Source organism: Dreissena polymorpha, chromosome 1 (assembly GCF_020536995.1).
Source record: "Dreissena polymorpha isolate Duluth1 chromosome 1, UMN_Dpol_1.0, whole genome shotgun sequence".
Lineage (NCBI taxonomy): Eukaryota > Metazoa > Mollusca > Bivalvia > Myida > Dreissenidae > Dreissena > Dreissena polymorpha.
In genome coordinates this window covers 68,953,900-68,974,584 of record NC_068355.1, presented here as the reverse complement: position 1 = coordinate 68,974,584, position 20,685 = coordinate 68,953,900, and the positions used below count along the sequence as shown (strand labels likewise).

At 37.3% G+C, this 20,685-nt stretch overlaps 1 protein-coding gene across 2 annotated transcripts in view; it reads right to left on the bottom strand.

Annotated features, from left to right (window-relative positions):
- The window catches only part of LOC127833815 (transcription elongation factor SPT6-like), a 61,688-nt gene extending 41,720 nt beyond the window's left edge, over positions 1 to 19,968 (bottom strand). For both annotated transcript variants that reach the window (XM_052359293.1, XM_052359299.1), the window contains exons 1-14: positions 19,894 to 19,968; positions 19,258 to 19,436; positions 18,198 to 18,388; positions 15,562 to 15,673; positions 15,007 to 15,111; positions 14,619 to 14,700; positions 13,016 to 13,112; positions 12,269 to 12,361; positions 11,366 to 11,551; positions 10,005 to 10,112; positions 9,530 to 9,619; positions 9,037 to 9,176; positions 8,240 to 8,469; positions 5,953 to 6,082 (exon numbers count right to left, since the gene is read on the bottom strand). In XM_052359293.1, coding sequence (XP_052215253.1) covers positions 5,953 to 6,082; positions 8,240 to 8,469; positions 9,037 to 9,176; positions 9,530 to 9,619; positions 10,005 to 10,112; positions 11,366 to 11,551; positions 12,269 to 12,361; positions 13,016 to 13,112; positions 14,619 to 14,700; positions 15,007 to 15,111; positions 15,562 to 15,673; positions 18,198 to 18,388; positions 19,258 to 19,429 — 1,736 coding nt within the window. In that variant the 5' untranslated portion in view covers positions 19,430 to 19,436; positions 19,894 to 19,968. The remainder of the gene's footprint in view (positions 1 to 5,952; positions 6,083 to 8,239; positions 8,470 to 9,036; positions 9,177 to 9,529; positions 9,620 to 10,004; positions 10,113 to 11,365; positions 11,552 to 12,268; positions 12,362 to 13,015; positions 13,113 to 14,618; positions 14,701 to 15,006; positions 15,112 to 15,561; positions 15,674 to 18,197; positions 18,389 to 19,257; positions 19,437 to 19,893) is intronic.
- Between the last annotated feature and the right edge of the window lie 717 nt (positions 19,969 to 20,685).

The window sequence follows — 20,685 nt, the reverse complement described above, 5'->3', positions numbered from 1 at the left end:
AAAGATGACAAGGTGGTCGGATTCCTCCAGTAAACAGCTTAGAGCACGTCAAAAAGTGGGGTGTGATTAATATATGCCCACAAAACAGACAGAGCTCTTAATTCATGCGGTCAGATCCTAAAAAGGAATGAATCCTTAGATAGGATAAGATTAACTTTCCTTAGTCGAGGTCTAACCCCGAGAAATAGAAGCCGCAGACACATCTCCCCCCCCTTTTTTTGGGGAAATGAAGAGTGTCTTTGAGAACCTCGAATGGACTTCTGACTAACACTGCTGAGATAGAAATTCAAAGCCCTGATTGCCCAAAGAAGTTTATCCTCATCTTCATGACTACCAGTTTAAGAAAACTTGGAAACTTGAAGGTAGAAGCCATATAGAGGACTTGATATTAAGCAAGGAATCCTGGCTGACACAACAAAGTGAAAACGACAATAGATCCAACTGGAATTGGTCGTATTCAACAGAAAAAGCATGAATTTCACTTCTCCGTATGGTAAAAGCCATAATAAGAAGGAAAACCGTCTTAAAATTATATTGGAACTGTTAATAAGCCTGATGAAAAAGGTTCATAGGGAGCTCATTAAGCATCCCAACATGTTACACAAGTCAAAACCGCTAATGAAGGTAAAGGAACGAAAAACATAGTGTTGACATTCCATAGTTTGGATCAGTTCCAAAATAGGTAAGACAGCACAGAGTTGCGATGACTTACACAAAACAAGGTATACGAAAGCATAATCTCTATCCTTTGATGAAGAAAAGAACAAATTTCTTATCATCAAGAAAAAGATGAGAAAAACCTCTATGTATCTAGCAGAGTGATTAAGGTAATAACTATGCTCTCAATTACCCAGTAAAAAATGAATTTCCCTAGAACCTTTATACAGTTCTGATGGAATTATCCTTGCACAAGTAACAAGGATTGAAACTCTAACAGAAAAATGTTCTTCTGTAGAGATAACTAAAAGTTATTAATGGCCAGACATGAAGTGGCACATGTTTGGATCAGTAAAAATATGTCTCAGTGAGATATGATATTTGACCTGTGAAGAAGTTTCCTGAAAATAATTGTACAGGAGACTTAAAAGGTCGTAGAACCATAATCCCATGGTTCATTAAGTATATTTCATGAAATTATGGCAAAAACTCAGTTATTGCAAAAACTCACCAAGAAGGCAAGATATTCCAGTTTATGTCAATTGACGAATGTATAACAATCGCACACCCTGCTGGATCGATTTCTGTGAACTGCATTGTTGACGTTGTTCAGCATACCGGTATACACTACGATATACGATCGCATAACGCTAATATCTAGCGTTTGATGATAAACAACTTTCTTTGATATACTATGTACACCATGCAACTCGTCTGCAACTTCACTGCCGCGCATGCGCAATTACATTATTCAACCCAACGGAAAAATAATTCGAAAGAAAGAACTGCAGGACAAAACGTCCAACAGGGCGTTGCGACGAACTGGTATGAGAAAGACGATAGAGAAAATTTGTTGTTCTTGCAAAGAACGAATAAGTTCCTGATTTCCAGTTACAAGGAGTGATAATATGATCACCTCCGTGTCTGTAAGTAAACCACGACCGATGTGTGATAGTTGAAACCATCACAAAGGAATCGTGAAAATGTGTTGTAAATGAAAAACAGCTAAAAAGAATTTTCGCTTTTCAAGATGTAGATGTGCAGGTGATATTCGTTAGGATACCACATAATTGAGAAAATCAAGATACGTTGTTCTATGTGATCGTCCATAACCTTATCTGCTCACATCTGTATAAGATGTAAGGAAGGTTGTGGTAGAATAAACTATATTCTTGCCAAGATAATCTTCTAGTCTAGACACCACTGAATAGTGGCAAATAATGACAAAAAGATGGAAATCTGTGTCATTAAATAATCCCGAGATTAATACAATTATCTTAAAAATAAAGCTGAAACGGACGTAAGAAAAGACGTCTCAGCAGAAGGACCGGTGACCGGACCGGTAAATACCGACCGGTGACCGGAACCATTTGTCAAGGATGGGTGGGCAAAGAAACCACGGAAAGCCGAACTTTCCCACTCCAAACACACTTGAAAATTGGTAGAATAGGACAGTGTTTAACACTTATAAGTTTATGACCTATCTACAGAATATAGCCTCTTCTTGAACCAATAACAGGCGCCTTTAAAATCCTGGATAATACAGGTCGCAAAGTCATCGATTTGCGAAGTACGGAAATATGATTGATAGTGGTACCTCCGGAATCGGAGGTGTAATGGCAGAAAAAGGTGAAAACCCTAGGGGTAACCTTAAGCGGGTCCATGCTTGCCGGTAGAATGCATGGAAGTCTTAAATTCTGACTTGATTAATCCATTTACTTCAAGACTTCTAACCGGGACGAATTCCGAAAGGAATACGACCAGTTATAGGAAGACGGCCTGTTATGGCCAGAAGTGTAATAGAAGAATAACTTTAAGATGAGGTCCCTCCAGATCCTAGGATCTAAGATCTGAGTTCAATAGGTCCTAAGCCATCTACAAGACTGTAGCCGCTATGCGGTCAATCTGATAGGCAATCCTATGTATCGGAACTCTTGTTGATTCCAGTATCTTGAAAATATGCACTGCCGTAGGAGCAATAGAAAAGCAGAAGTCGATACAAATGTCGTCTTGCTAATCCTGCTAGCGTCATTAATGTGTCCCAACTGTTCCGTGACACTGACTGCAAAGTCTGTAGCCGACAGGTTAAGGCGGTTAAAACAATTCATCCTTCGGGTCTCGAACATAAAATTAATAGAGGTCAAATAGTAATGTTCGACCTCAATGCTAGTCTCCGAGCCCACTTCAGCCGATCTATCTGCAAGACCAGTAGTCTGCGTGTAGCCGGTTGAGATAGAAGTACAAATAACAGATATAGCATGATTTGGTAACCGTCGCCAGTAGAACATCAGTATTGAAAAACACAAAAAGTCATGTAGATTGTTGAATCCATAAAATATAGTATTCAATACAATCATAGCCAGGGGTATACAACTATGTAATGTAGACGATACCCGTGATACTAAAAATTGACCGATGAAAACACAGTGGAATACCGGTAATTGGTAAGTGGTGACCGAACCGGACCGGTCAATGACCGGTAACTGTAGCCCGGTGAACGGACCAGTCATAATATGACCGGTGACGTTACCAGTTAAAGACCGAAAAATGGTGGAATCCATATGGTCTGTAATCAATGTCAAGCACTGCTCGGAAAAGAAGATCATGCCAAAAAAATCCAATCCGATGGCGATGAGACATCACTTATTCTGACCGGTGATCAGTGATCGGAGATATGACCGATGAATGGTGACCGATGTCCGGTGATCGGGACCGGTATAATATAACTGAGTCAGAATGGAAAAAATATCTGGTGCAGAAGAATGACCATCCACGAAGTCATCTGATAATGTTAACCGGAAAACAACGGTAGATTATCAGTATAAATAGGCATAAGTGTCCTTGTAGTTGTAGTGGAGAAAAGAACAGCTTATCCCGAAGCCTGAATGTTAAACAAACTAGTGTTCGTATACAACTACGGCTCGGTGACTGCAACATGTGTGGATGCCATAAAAAGAATCATCACACGTGGAATGGAGACATGATATTCCTAAAGGAATAAAATGGAGAACGTCGATATGACCAGTAGGTTCATTAACGCCTACGTGAGAAGTGGCGACATCCATATAACTTCGATGCCGAAATATTGTTCGGCTACGCTGGAAATATTGTCTTCTACAATATTGTCTCCGTGAGCATTGACATGATCGCTTACAAGCGTATCAACGCCGAGAACTGCTCAATGAAGGAGAGGTATGTTCGATAACTATCCAGTGGTGCTCAATGCAGTCCGCTGATGTCTACGTGAAGGTTGACGACGTCCTCGTTTCCTGCGATGTTGAGATCTGGATCGGCCGAGATGTGGATCGGCTGCGATGAGACCGAGATCTTCTAGAATAACGTCTCCGTGAGTGACGACGTGATCGCTTACGAGAGCCGCAACGATGAGAACTGCTCGACGAAGAAGAGCGTGTCCGATGTCTAATCCTTGATGAAGACGATGTATTCAACGAAGAATAGGAGAATAATTCAATGAAGAAGACCGAGTTCTTCTTCTTGACCGGTGACTGGTGTTATCGGTGGCAGGCCTAACTGATGACTGTTGACCGGTGACCGGAGCGGTGATCAATGACCGGACAGGTGACCGGACCGGACCATTGACATGACCGGACCGGTGACATGACCGGACCGGTGACATGACCTGTGACCGGACCGGACCGGTGACATGACCGGTGACCAGACCGGTGACATGACCGGTGATCAATGACCGGACCGGTGACATGACCGGTGACGGGACCGGTGACATGACCGGTGACCGGACCGGTGATCAATGACCGGACCGGTGACCGGACTGGACCGGACCGGTGACCGGACTGGACCGGTGACATGACCGGTGACATGACCGGTGACCAGACCGGACCGGTGACATGACCGGTGATCAATGACCGGACCGGACCGGTGACATGACCGGTGACCGGACCGGCCGGTCAGACGTTGATCAATGGTCCGTGATCAACGTCCCCGGTGACGTACCGGTCATATCATGACCAGTGTTGTCACCGGATAATGACCGTATGGCGGATGCCAAATGGTCCGGCATTGGTCGATGTCCTTGACCAATGCCTTCGGGCAAAGACCGGCTGACGGGTGTCGCCATATGGTCTGATGTTGACCGACTGTCTAAGAGACTTAGCATAGTACGGTCGCGATCGTGCCCGATACCCGGTGACTGATACTGCAACTATCATCCATGATCTGCGAAGTCACCGGGTATTTATCCACTCTTGTTTCTGCGACCATCATGTAGTCGACTATATGAAAAACAAGAGCAAAGCATATTCAACCATAAACTGGTCACAGACCAGATTATCATACGGCACATTAAATCATTATTTGACCATAATGAAAATTATAATAATACTGCCGTAGATCATAAATTAAACAAAAGTTTAATTCAAAACAGATGAAAAATAAAATGACGATCAATTAGATTGTCATACGGAACGTTAAAATCGTTATTGCACACAATGGCAAATGATAAACAATCTGTCAATAGGAGAACACGCTTTGCACGATCTCGTAACACATTAGAAGAACATGCTTTGCACGTTCTAGCAATGTATTAGAAGAGCACGTTTTGCACGTGGTCGTTCGCGTCTGAAAACACCCAGCATGGTAGAAATAAACCATTGTTCGATAAAAACAAGCATGGCTTACCTTTTACAAATGAAACAAAATCCATTAAATCCACACAAATTAATCCGAATGAGAAATAAAAAGATAAATAACACAATTTATCTATTCAAAACCCCAATCAACCAAGTGAAAAACAATATTTTAATTCAGAGCCGTAAAAGACACGTATACACCTGGTTGATCCGGAAAGAATATTGAGGGTTGGTTACCGATTTTTGGCTAGGTTGCATTGCACTATGTTTAACCTGGCCTGTATTACGGTATTGAGGTGGCGGATTCCCAGTTAAAATTCCGGATGAGTTATTTCCCCTTGGAAAGTATAAGCATACGATAACAGGTCAGTATTTATGACATTAAAAGAATGTGCATCAATGTTTCAGTTGCAAAATAGCTTGACACATAATTTTACTTAAAAAAGTTAAGATACTAGATAATTCTTACATTACACTAATGAATACCCCATATTGTATCCATTACTTCATATTATTTCAGTTTGTTTCTAATACATACATCCTATTCATTCTTTAGTAACATTGATGACACAATAATTTGTTCATGTTCTCTTTACACCCTTATGCATCCTCTACCCTGTCGTAACGATGTTTATTAGGGAATGAAGGGTTTTTACAGTTATTTCTACACCCGTATGGCTCTACTCACCCACTGACGTAGTCCTTGGCCAGCTCCAGTGGCTCCATGGGACACTGGTCCACCTCGTGTCTCGTGTAGTTGTCTCGTACGTTCTCTCCAAACTGCTCCGGGCTCATCCCAAACTGGGAGGCCATCTCACCTGAACACATGATAGACGTTTGTATAACAGGTACACATCTCACCTGAACACATGAGAGACATTTGTTTAACAGGTACACATCTCACCTAAACACATGAGAGACATTTGTAAAACAGGTATAAATCTCACCTGAAAACATGAGAGATGTTTGTTAAACAGGTACAGGGTCTTTTTGAATAAAAACAAGGTTGAACTAGTGACCTGAAAATCAATAGGGGTCATCTGCGAGTCATGATCAATGTACCTATGAAGTTTCATGATCCTAGGCATAAGTGTTCTTGAGTTATCATCCGGAAACCATTTTACTATTTCGGGTCACCGTGACCTTGACCTTTGACCTAGTGACCTGAAAATCAATAGGGTCATCTGCCAGCCATTATCAATCTACCTACGAAGTTTCATGATCCTAGGCATAAGCGTTCTTGAGTTATAATTTGGAAACCATTTTACTATTTTGGGTCACTGTGACCTTGACCTTTGACCTAGTGACCTGAAAATCAATAGGGGTCATCTGCGCGTCATGATCAATCTACCTATCAAGTTTCATGATCCTAGGCCTAAGTGTTTTTGAGTTATCATCCGGAAACCAGTTTACTATTTCGGGTCACTGTGACCTTGACCTTTGACCTAGTGACCTGAAAATCAATAGGGGTCATCTGCCAGTCATGATCAATCTACCTATCAAGTTGCATGATCCTAGGCCTAAGCGTTCTTGAGTTATCATCCAGAAACCATTTTACTATTTTGGGTCACCTTGACCTTTGACCTAGTGACCTCAAAATCAATAGGGGTCATCTGCAAGTCATGATCAATGTACCTATGAAGTTTCATGATCCTAGGCCCAAGCGTTCTTGAGTTATCATCCGGAAACCACCTGGTGGACGGACCGACCGACAGACCGACCGACCGACATGTGAAAAGCAATATACCCCCTCTTCTTCGAAGGGGGGCATAATAAAAGCACTATTCCTAAGCATCATCTTCTGACTTCTACACAAACCAGTATTTTCACAATTTTGAGAATGGGGCCAGGTCCCTTTGGATTGGGAAAAATCATAGTGTTTTTTTTACTAAAATTGGGAAATAAGTGTTGCTGTTGGTTTGTTTGCTAACAAATGCTTCAAAATTGAGGATACAAATGTTTTCAATATTAAATTTACTAAGGTTCAACTTATAGAGCTGGATGGGAGATTAACTTCATGAGGGGTGTAGCTGGATGGGAGATTAACTTCATGAGGGATGTAGCTGGATGGGAGATTAACTTCATGACGGATGTAGCTGGATGGGAGATTAACTTCATGAGGGGTGTAGCTGGATGGGAGATTAACTTCATGAGGGGTGTAGCTGGATGGGAGATTAACTTCATGAGGGGTGTAGCTGGATGGGAGATTAACTTCATGAGGGATGTAGCTGGATGGGAGATTAACTTCATGAGGGATGTAACTGGATGGGAGATTAACTTCATGAGGGATGTAGCTGGATGGGAGATTAACTTCATGAGGGATGTAGCTGGATGGGAGATTAACTTCATGAGGGATGTAGCTGGATGGGAGATTAACTTCATGAGGGATGTAGCTGGATGGGAGATTAACTTCATGAGGGATGTAGAAATATATAAAAAAAATTAATCCTTCAATAGGGAATATTAAGGTTCCATTTGGAAATAACATATTCTTTTTTCTTGTGAATGGGGTGGAATACCAGCCCCGACTTTAAATAAAATAAAACACTGCAAACAGACCTCGTCCACCCACCAAATCCCTTAAAAATAGTATAAACCCTATGGTTGGGTCTTATCCACCGTCAATGAAGAAATAGCCTGTGGTAAATCAACCCTTTGTCCAAAGTTATCTTAAAAATGTCAGGTTTATCCATTAGATCAATAAAACTGTGTACATTGACAAGAACTTAAATTAAATTTTGAAACATCATGGACAAAATATTCTTGAAAAGACTGTCGGTCTTCATTAATAAATGGTGCTGATTTGTGTAATACAATACATGTATATCGTTCAGAAAGTTCACTTAAGGCCATGTTTCTATATTGTAGTATGCTTATACATGTAGAACAGAGATGTAAAGTAAATGCAAGTACCAACATCACAAACATTCATACAAAGACTACAAAATCTAAGGCTCATAAATGCCATCCCATACCAAGTTTGTTCTTCACACAGATGGTATATCCAGACTTTCTGGAGGCCTGCTTGATGTTGTCAGCATCATCATCCACTTCTCGATTTTCCCCTTCCCCTCCCTCTTCTGCCCGTTCTTCTCGCTTTTTCTTACGCTCCATGTCACGCATCTTCTGAATGTCCGAACCATAATACAGCAGGAAGTGGTTGTAAATATCGTGCAGTTCTTCCATTGTCTCCACTTTTCGAACTCTACAAATACACAAATAACATACTTTTAACAGTATTTAAGAGTCCCAGTACTATTGTCATTTAAATCCAGTTATGCAAGTTATTTCATGTCTGTTCAACTACAATCTATTTCAAATCTTTCTTTGTCTGGAATGTGCACGTCATAATATGATTACATAAATGAATAAGATGAAACATTCAACAACAAGATTAATCACACTGAGCCAAAGGGGAGTGTCCAAATTATATTAATCCTTTACCACTTACATTTTCACGTATTTGTAGTCCCTGTGAAAGTAATACTTAATTTATGACCTTTCTTACTAGATTAAAGTTTTTCAGGCTTTATTTCCAAACTTTAGATACTGATGAGCAGCAAACAGCATAAAACCTGAACAGACTGTGAATTACTCTCATGCTGTTCTGGTTTTATGCTGTTTGCACATAGCCATTTTCACTTTGCTTCTAAGTGGGAAAGGGCTAAATATTTTAAAAGTGCATGTGTTACACAGAAACTAAAACATGTACTTTATAGAAACAAACATCTCACCATTGTTTACAAGCAAAGTCAAGGTTTTTTGTGTGTACCTTTCAATATCGTCCTCACTAAGTGTTCTCACATTTGCCTCCAGGACTTTTTCAGGATCAGAATTAACTTCGTACTGATACTTCTGCATGCGCTCAAACAGTCGGATCAGATTTTGCTTTCTATTGCGCACTCTCATCCACTGTTAACGACACACAGATATCTGCATTATTTTTTCTGAGGAGTGTTGTCCGCTTCTTAACATTTACTTAGTTAAGTAATATTAGTACATGTTGCTGTTAGGAATTTTCAAAATTTTAATTCATTAAATTTTTTATTATCTTTTAATTCTATTTCCAATTAGGACATCAAAGTCTGTTTTATTTCTTTAAATATAAATACTTCAAACTAATTTCTGGAATTTCTGTTTATAAATTGAAGAGCTACCAATCTATAACAACATTTGTATCAATTTTCAACAAGAATTGCAACTGAATGTTGGGTGGTCACAAAAAAACAAGAAGTTATAAAAAAACATTTCATGCTTTTGTGAACCTTTTCGTCCCAGTGCCACACTTTCCAGAGGTCATTGATGTTGAGATCAGGCTCAACATGCTCCTTCCTGTAGAAAGCTATGAACGGTACCTGCAATCATTTGGCAATTGGGCATTACACATTATTAACATTTAAAACTTCAAGCTGATCACAAACCTTACAGCTGGGTATTATTGAAATAAAATTCCTGCTAGCAGATATTCAGAAGCATCTTTCTACAGGCTGGAGAGCATTTAATATGTTTCATTATAATCAAGCTAGTGGATGAAAACAAAGTAATTTATGGAGATTATGCCTTAACTGCTCATTTTTTATTTGGTATAATATAGCAACTTTCACAAAATAGTAACAATTCAAAGTATCAATTTCATTACTTTTATATCATTGGGTAAATATTATTTGATAGGGTACATATTATTTGATATTATTTAACAAGTAATCTCATATATTTTTTTTCAAGGAATTGTGTGTATACCTCATGATGTTTATTCCTCATAAAGTCGAGAGCTTTCTTAATTTTTTCAACCATTGTAGGTCCTTTTTTGCTGTAGCCATAACTGCCACCGTCTTGCTCTAAGAATGTCTGTAGACAGACAAAAAGAAATACAACTTTGTCATGCCAAGTTTTTGCTATGATAACTTGGACAACAACTGCTAAAAAAAGACCAGGATTAAACAAGACATGTGTCCAAAAGTCACACAAGCCCCCACATTCCACTTTTGTCTCAAAACTCAACTAGTGTCAAAAACAAGATGGTTTTTTTTAGCCAAATTTGACTTGCATTTCACAGATATCTCTTCTTCAAAAAGTAAAGCTCATAACTCTTTGTCATGCCACATCACTTATTATCACTAATAAAGAATGACAAATCAATATTAATGTCTTAATTAAATTGTCTCTGATTATCTACTACATTATTCAAAAACACATAATCTTCAAATATTTGTGTGTGTTTTTTAAATTACTTACTCAGTTTTTAGACTTCTGGACATACTTTTTATTCATTAAAGTTAACAAACTACAACATGTAAGTATCAATTCCGATTATAATAAATAAATAAACATCATGACTTGCTTTAAACAGATATTAATAACAGAAAGAAACTAAAATCATGGGTTGATTTAAAGAAACACCTCTAAGAAAAATACCCTAACTCCTCCAGAGTTTGCCTATATCTCAACTCCTATAAAAATGACCGAATCCGATTGGCCAAGAGCCGCCACGTGCCCATGGTGAATTTTCCATACACTGCGAGTATTTTCTATACACCCCGAGTTATCGAGTAGTCGGTTGAGATAAAATTGTTACACAGTTAGTAATTGATGGTGTATGGGATATACACCCTCAGTACTTTCATATGATACTCGAGCTTCGCCCTCGTATGGTATGACATAACTGAGGGTGTATATCCCATACACCATCAGTTAGTAACAGTGTAACTAATAATACTTATTTATTACTGAATTTATCAAGTTAAGAATTATGCATACATGTATCACAATATCCAATTAAAACAGAGAAGATGACCTGAAAGGATGAGAATTAACATCCCTGCACAAGGAATTAAAGTGTGCATGAGTAGGTCCTATATTTGCATATATGCAAGAAGCTTAAGTAAAGTGCTGCCAATGAGCGTCACCTGTGTGCTTGTTCGCAAAGTGTCATCCCAGATTAGCCTGCGCAGCCCCAAGGCTTATCAGGGACAACACTTTCTGCTTTTAATGAATTTTAATCGAAGGATGTCTTTTTCAAACATCCAGTTTGGGCAGAAAGTGTCCTCCCTGATTAGCCTGTGAGGACCGCGCAGGCTAATCAGAGATGACATTTAACGCACCTGTGTGGAGATGGTGGGCATGCGAAAGGCCTGCTTGTAGATCCACTCCGACTCCTCCTCCAACTCCCCTTCTTCTGTCTCCTTGACAGGGATGCTGCGCAGCTGGAACCTCTCTGGCATGTCTGTGTTACGCACAATGTTGTCTTTCTCTGTCATGAATGCCCTCGCCAAGGCTTCGGGCTCGTACTGGCAAAAGAATTTCTTCTTTTTTATTTTTCGTAGTGCATCAAAGAGGTTTAAAATAAACTATAAATGCATGAAAAATTTGTTTATCCTCTCAAGAAGTAGGTTCCAGACAGTTTTAAAGTAAATTATTTTTAAAACAGGTACATCCTCTCACTTTGCCAATTTTTGACATTATCAATTTCTGGTTTAGATTTTATGAAAATTGGTATACATAGGAAATGGATGAAGTCAGATTTAAGAAGATACAAGGGTTCTTGACCAGTTCTGCAAGGAAACTTTTAACCATTTCCCTCATAAGAAGCAAAGTGAAAATGGCTATGTGCAAACAGCATAAAACCAGAACAGCCTGTGAGTAACACACAGTCTGTTCAGGTATTATGCTGTTTGCTGCTCATCAGTATCTAAGGGTTATAAATGATGCCTTTAAAACTTGAATTTAGTAAGAAAAGTATAAAATTTAACTTTCGAAGGGACTTCAAATTCGTAAAAATACGTATATGAGTGAGAAAGGGTTAACCAAGTCTGGTGAGTGGTGAAGATTCTTTGAAAACCACTAGACTTCATGATCGAAACACAATGTGGAATACACAAAAACATCTTTCTAAATCTTAAATATGCACATCCTAAAAATGGGGAAAACACTTTTCACTGCACTTTTGGAATAATTTTGATTAATTGTACTATCTCAGCTTAGTTGACCAATATTTATGCTCTTACTGTTGCAGAAGCCTTCAGTCCCCTTTTTGGTCGTGACTTTTTCTCTTTCTTTGGTGCTCCTTCTTCTCCTTCCAGTTCGTCATCATCAATGTACTGTAACATGTGAAAATGTAGACATAATCAATGTACTCTAACATGTATAGGTGTAGAAATCATCAATGTACTGTAACATGTGTAAGTGTAGACATAATCAATGTACTGTAACATGTGTAAGTGTCGGCATCATCAATGTACTGTTACATGTGTGTCGGCATCATCAATGTACTGTAACATGTGTAAATGAAGAAAGGAAACATGACACTATGTGCACTGTTGCATCAGTGCCTTTTTTAACATAAATCATCATGAAAATAGCATTAATTACTTTAAAATCATTCATTTAACAAGAGGACCAACATGGCAATAGATTGCTCAACAGTGTGTTATGGGGCGTGGGTAGTCGAGATCTTAGATTTTTGTTTTGATTCAACAGCTGATTTTGTTTTCTGTGCCTTAATTCAACTTTGACTTCATTTTTATACAAAAGGATCGTAAAATATTAAAGTGAAGTGATCATTGCTTTTTTGTTATAAATCGAGCAAAGTTTGAGCCAGGAGAGCAACTATTCAGCACAAATTGCCTTCATATGTATTCCCTTTGTCACAAATAGATCATGCTACCACCGCTTTAGGAGTCGTTTTTTCATGTCACATATTTTATATAAAAGAAACAAAAATGGATGTCTCGGGCACACAGAAGCCCTTTTACCTCATCTTCTTCTTCTTCTGATTCCTCTCCTGCGTAATCTTTGAACTCATCAAAGTCAAAATCAACACCAAATATATCCTGTGCTTCTTGCAACAGTCTGAAAGCAATAAGCATACAGTATTAATTATCAACATAATTTTGAAGGCCTTTGCAAACAGTTTGGATCCAGATGAGACGCCACAAAACAGGATCCAAACTGTTTGCTATTTTGATAGAATTCTTTGAAAAAAATCAAAGAAAATGCTGATTTTAGAAATTCAGCAGACGACATTTTAGCAGACGACAAATTTCCCAAGTTGCAAAGGGTTAATTCCATGTGCTGCCTGCACATTTGCCATAGTTTTATAGTCTAATTGCCAGACATTATGACTACTCCTCAGAGCACCTCCATTCAGAGGCATATCTGGAGCTTCACTGGTTACAATGTATATATGTCCTGCAGCCTATTATCAGTGGATGAGGCTCTGTTACAGTAATGTTGATTCATTAACTAATATATGATAATACAAGGGACAAAATTGTCACAAAACCAGGTTTGCATTGTGAAAAAAAATCTGATCAAGGGAGAAAACTCAAACTGAACTCTTGAAATGAACAAACAAAATTAACCCCCTTTGTAAGTTTATTTTTTTTTTAAATCTATTTTTAGTCGTGGCGACCTTGACATTGGAGATATTGACGTGATTCTTTCGTGCGACACACCGTCCCATGATGGTGAACAAATGTGCCAAATGATTTTAAAATCTCACAATGAATGACAGTTATGGCCAGGACAAGCTCATTTATGGCCATTTTTGACCTTTGAACTCAAAGTGTGACCTTGACCTTGGAGATATCGACGTAATTATTTCTCGCGACACACCGTCTAATGATGGTGAACAAATGTGCCAAATGATTATAAAATCTGACAATGAACGACATTGTTCCGCCCGCCTGCCAGCCCGCGCGACAGCCAGCCAGCCCGCCCGCATTCGCCAATCTAATAACAAGTTTTTTCCTTCCGAAAACCTGGTTAATAATCTTGTTAAACGTTAAAAGCCCATTATTGTGATAAAAGATGCTTTTCATGAAGGTTTTCATTAACGAAAAGCAATATTAGGTAAATCATCTATAACTTTTTTAATTCAATAATTTCACGTTCATAATAGTAAACCACTACACAACTAACAATTTGCAAACACAATTTTGCACATGATTTCTTACATCTAACATGATGTTTTGCAAACATGTTCAATCAAATCACACATAATTATGTCATTTATTGAAAATTCATCCAAGTTGTATTCAAATTATGCCTCAGCATTTTTTAACACATATCACAGCGATTTATTTTGCTTGATTGGAAAAAGAGCAGGTACCAGTCTAATTGGGAAAAAAATAGCGCGAAAAAAAGGAAATTGGGAAAATTCACATTGTTAAGTGTTCAGATTTTGGAAATTGCTATATTTGATTTGTTGAAAACAAATACTTAATAAAATTATAAAATAATAAAAAAGTGTTGTTCAAGATTTTGCTCCATTAGGAAAGTGCCATTTTCCAGTATGATAAAAAGAAGGGGAAAAATCGATGATATCATAAAAACATCAATCAACATAATACTAACGCATCTGAATGAATAATGTGTCTCTTCTTTTTCTTTCCTCTGATAGGCTGTCCATCATCTCCGACAATAAAGTCACCAAGCTCTGTAATAATAAAACAAAAAGCAATTCAAGATCAGTCAAACACAGCAGGATTTCTCCCTCTTACAGAGAAATGTTCCTCGGCGCAACACAATTTTTACATGGCCTGGCTATGTTCAAGAATTCCCAAGGCACTAAAAGGGCATGAGGAGGCCCTGGAACTATATAACAGGTTTAACAGGTTTCATTCTAGGGGTCAGACTATTATTAATATAAAGCCCCGCTATTTACTATCTACCTAAAAAATGTTTAGGTACAAGCCCAACTTTGAACATCTACAAACACTTTCCACCGCTGGCTTAAGCATACCATCTTCATCTTCTGAATCTTCCACAGTAAGGTCCTGTGCTTCCGTCTCTGCCTTCGTCATTCGTGACCTAGCATCATCATCCTCACCCTCTTCTTCCTCATCCCCTGATATTGACATGGTTGATTTTATTGAAAAAGAAGGTATGATAACAGGTACAGCAAATGAAATCAAACTTTAGCTATGAATGCCAACTTTTAATCAACATGTAATTTGTTTACACATTTAAAACACTTGAAAAATATTTGGGGGGGGGGGGAATATAGAAACCTGGAAAATATTTTTAACTCGGCAACCATGATCAAACAAAGATCTTACTTTGTAACAAGAAGCGATTGGTGAGGAAGAAACAGCTTCAGTACAAATATTGACATCACTAACAACTCCTTTAATTATGAAAACTGTATATTCGTTTAAGAAATAAACAAAGTCTTTAATACTTCTTTTTTAAGTTAAGAAATCAAAAACTATAATGATGCAAATAATTATGTCATATTGATCTTAAAGGCATACATAGATATATCATCAATTGTAAATGTGACATGCATCAAACTCACCTTCGAACAATTCATTAGCAATCCTCTCTCTTTCATCTCCTTCCTTCTCTCCTTCTTGCTCACTGTCTTCGTCATCTGTTATCACTCTCTTAATGCGCTTAAGCTTTTTGGACTAAAATATTGTAACATTGAATATTGTTTTATTGAAATTCAAATCAAATTAGGCCATGCACTGTGAAAAGGGGGTTTAATGCATGTGCGTGAAGTGTCATCCCAGTTAAGCCTGTTTAGTCTGCATAGGCTAATCAGGGAAGACACTTTCCGCTTTTATGATATTTTATGTTTCAATAAATAGCTTCTTAGCAAAAATCAAGTTTACACGGCAAGTGTCATCCCTGATAATCTGGAATGACACTTTATCCACATGCATTAAACCATTTTTTCACAGAGCACGGCCCAATTTCAATCAGAAATGGCTCAGTGTAAATGTTTCAGTTATTGCTAAAATATAAAACACGTTTTCATGTCAATTTCGTAACTAAGCATATTAATAGTGTTTTTCCCAGGCCGTTTTAGAGTGGCGCAGCGCCATGCCCTTTTTTGAAGCGCCACGCTGCCCCTTTCAAGCCATTTAGCGCCACGCTGCCCTTCCAAAGGCCACCGCCCTGCCCTTTTATGAGCAACCGCTGTTTTCCGCCCTTATTGATAACATCTTAATCACCCCCCGAAAATCCGACATGCTGTGAGAAGTTGGGCATGCTAGGAGATGCAGCCAATATATTTCAAAGAATTTTGGTAGGGTAAGTAAATCCAGTTCTATAATTGTTTAAAGGCATTTTCTAAATAAAATATATTTTGGTGCATGCAAAGGAGATATTACCATGTATGTTAGAAAAATCCTGATTATTAACATTCAGGATTTATTGAAATATAGCTATTTAATGCAGGGATTTGTCCCATACACTGTAACTCCAATATAGTGCGGTCCGTTATAACGCTGTGTCCAATATAACGCGGGGGGTCCTTGGATCCCGTTTTTTCTCCAACCTTCCATTTCTGATTCAAATCCATGTTATGCGACTTCATGCATTTTCAGAAAATTCAAAGAAGCCGGCGATCACAGCTTGATTGCTTGATCCGTCATTTTAACTGATTTTAATCGATCAGAGGTTAAACAACACTCAACAGCTAATTGGTGTTAATCTGTTGTGTAATGTCAATAAAGGTGTGAAAACTCGCGAGCCCGTGTTTATTACATGTATTCCCTATCAAAGCGGTTCAGTGCACTTATTTCAATAAGGCAAGTGCAAGCGGAATAATTAGAAAAATTAAAGTTATTTAAAACGATTACCTGGTTATGTTTTGTATTTATCGTGTATTGTATTTCATTGTAAAAACTATGGCTGTGTAAGTGTGTTATCGTTTATTATATGCTATACATGCTTGATAAATAAAAAGATCTTTGAGTATGTTTAATGTTTCAGTATGTATACAAAAAAAAAAAAAAATCCTGACGATTTATTTACATGCTAACGCAGTGTAATAGTTAACAGAGATGCATTAAATGTTTTGCCCGTTATCAGAAAGTCCATGAAAAGCACGTTTTTTACATGCTGCGTATGACGCAATAAAACATTTTTTTGTACATGTATCGTATTGCATTCAATCTAAATTTAAATTCGCTCGTCCAATGAAAGCTGTGTCCCATAATGCACTGTACTATTTTTTCTGAAAAATGGCGTAGGCATATGAATTTGTTTTTGAAATTCGTCAACAGATTTCTTGTCATAAATGTTTAACATTATTTTTTTTCATTAGTGATGTTGTAATTATATTGGATTATCAGATAAATGTGCACATTAGAAAAGCGGTATGTATACTGTTATCGTTCGATTCGGTTTATATGCATGTATTTGCGGATGACAATACACAGGACCTATATTATAGGCTATACTATACCTGTTTTTTATAGCCACCTTTAATAAATAAGCTCAAAACTTATAACGCTGTCTGTTTATAACGCTGTTGCATGGCTTGGACCCCGTCATTCGCGTTATATTGGAGTTACAGTGTATTTAGCACTTTATTTACAAATTTCTATAAAGGTTTGCCAGTGAAAAAGTTTTTTCACAGACAATTATATAAACATATGTCCCCGAGTAACATATCCGCCAGGGTTTCTTAAAAAAGTTTGTATTGGTGGAAAAAATTGACTTTACATACAACGTGTTGATGAAAAAATGATATGACATGGTGCTGTACAAAGATGTCGAGATATGACATGTGTTAATGCATCTGTGTATAATCAGATTCATATGCATATATTGCTTTATTATGTTTGTAGTGCTGTACAGTGTATTGAAACAGCATGGAACTTAGCAAGGTAAATATATTAATATTAATCAAAGTAAGATAAATACATCAATTACCATTAAATGTGCTTTTGTTTATATATTTGTTTCCACAACTGCCTCTGATGTGATTACATGTTTCACCCTTATTCAGGTATTCACAGAATTTTTTTGCCTAAACTGCGCGCTAAAATGCCCTTTTTGAAAGTAATGCGCCATGCCCCCTTACCCTCCTGGGAAAAACACTATATTAAGCTATCCTATGGGAAAACAGTTAAGATCTTAATCTTTTCATTGATATTCTGAAAGACTGCTAAACAAATACTGCTCTAAACTGGTATTTACCCTTTTCACTTTAATGCCAAGATTTTCTTCAATCAGATCATAATCCTCATCTTCAAGTTGATCATCCTCTTCTTCTGACTCATGCTTCCTTTTTTCTCCTCCCGCTCCCTCCTCCTCCTCTTCTTCAGGTTCATCTTCTTCAACATCTTCATTAATAAAGTCCTTCATCTCTGCTGCGATCGCTTCTTCATCTGCAGCAAAGAATGACATGATTATAGTATCCTATTAGTTTTTGAAAGACATCAGTACATGTATTAATTGACTAAAGAAAAGTATCAGTAATCTGGTCAAAGCAAGAAGACATATGTCGAAGTTTGAACTACTCAAGTTTCAACAAGTATAGATGCATAAAATAAGTTTCATACAAAAGTTTTCAACTTTTATAAATACCAAAGTGAAGACAATTTTACAAACAAGTCAACAACTTTTCATTAAGACTAATGTTTCAATAGATAAGAATTTATTGCTTATAAATATTACTGGAAGGTAGCTGTATAAACTAGTGTCAGGTAACTCAGGTTTGTGCGCAACTTGTGAAAATATTATTTTATATGATCACTCATGAAATACAATCGATATTCCACCGAATCCAACAAATATCCTCTATATACATGTACCTTTATATGTTGAACTTCATGTTATTTATATTAATGACTATATTTGATACTGAAGTATTTATAACTGACCAATTCGTTATGTTTTGTTATGTGTATGAAGTAATTGAGATGTATGTTGAAAATAAATAAAACTAAAAAAGGATTTACACTGACGCAGTCAAACTGGTGGGTAAAATGGCTTGAACTATTTGATGTATAGGTGAACTTTAACAAAAAAAATCATTTTAAGATAACAAAAGTATCAAATATTCAAAGGAGTTCAATTTTCTTGAAAAGTGTCTTACACAGTAAAATAATTAACCTGTATCTTCTTCATCATCATCGTCATCATCATCAGAGATGATATTTTTTCTTCTTCTTTTCATTTTTAGATAACAAAATTATAAAATAATCAAAGGAGTTTAATTTTCTTGAATAGTGTCTTACACAGTAAAATAATTTACCAATATCTTCTTCATCATCATCATCATCATCAGAGATGATTTTTTTCTTCTTCTTTTCCTTCTTTGATTTCTTCTTTCTCATCATCTCGGAGTCAGACCCTGAACCAACATCTGAATCTTCAGCACTGCTGGACCGATCAGACACCTCCGCTTCATTCTCAAAAAAGTCCATTGTTTTACTGAAAGGAACACAATTTATTTATCACTATAGACTTTTGATTTTTTGTATGTCTTACATTACTTGTAACAGCCTTTAGGTAACAAATAGGCCAACTTGTTAGTTGGACACTTTACTACAGCGAAGAAATAGCTGCCTTAAAGTAAACAATTTGTTTTCTAAATGCGATACCAAACTTATAATAAATTTGCATTTAAAATGTTTTGGTTACATGCTTCTTCCATTTTTAGAATGTATGTTTTAAACGGACCATGTTTTTTTAATTTACTGCGACGATAATTCGATCTCGAAACTAGTTTCGTGACAAACAACTGTATCAGACTGTTGTGACATTTGATGTTATTTCCAAAATTAAATAGGACTGGTCCTTTAAACTTATTAATTAGGAGACACACGATCAAAAGGAAGACAATAGGACGGAAACAATTTCTATAATTTATTAGAAACAAACAAATTACAGTTTTTGTTCAGGACAATATTATTTCACGAGCATGGCCACCATATTGAAATTTGACGTAAATACTAAGTCTGCATTCATTGGACAAAAATATTTTAGCTCACCTGGCTGGTACTATTAATCCGGGCTTTAGGCAAACAGGTCCAGAATATTCAAATGGATCTCTGCTTCACTGTTTTCTGTGTAACCAGTATGCATTTCATGTTCTTACCCTGCCAACATTAAGCGACAACTTCAGTGAACCAACCAATAAGCGCACTACTTTGAAGAACTCGTTTTGATTTTAAGAAACCGGAAAACTGTCGATTTTCGTAGTACTTCTACTTATAGCAGTCCACTACAACGAAGTGTCGCTTTGAAAAACCAATTCAAATTCTTAGGTCAATTTAAAATTTACAGGTCAAACCTCAAACTGGAAACCGGAGACGTAGATGTTATCTATGTCTCTGCTGGAAACAATGCAGCTTCTCTGTACTGTAACTTAATAATTTATCGGTAAATAAAAAGGCCACATATAGGACCGATATGTGGAGACTGAGTGTCTCGTGAAAGATTAGTGTCAGTAGATGAAAGATCTAGGTCCCACAAAACGTCAAAGTTCAATTTTGTCTTAATACAGTTGGCCGGTCTCCGTCGAGCAAAAATGTGCAAGAAGTGTTCATCGTGTGGAGACGACAGTTCGTTTGTAAAATAAGGGCCCTTAACTGAAGACAGTTTTAAAATTTCATACAACAATATTGACCATGCACGAACGGCGAATCGAGCTTAAAAGATAAGGGCCTCACGGCTAGAT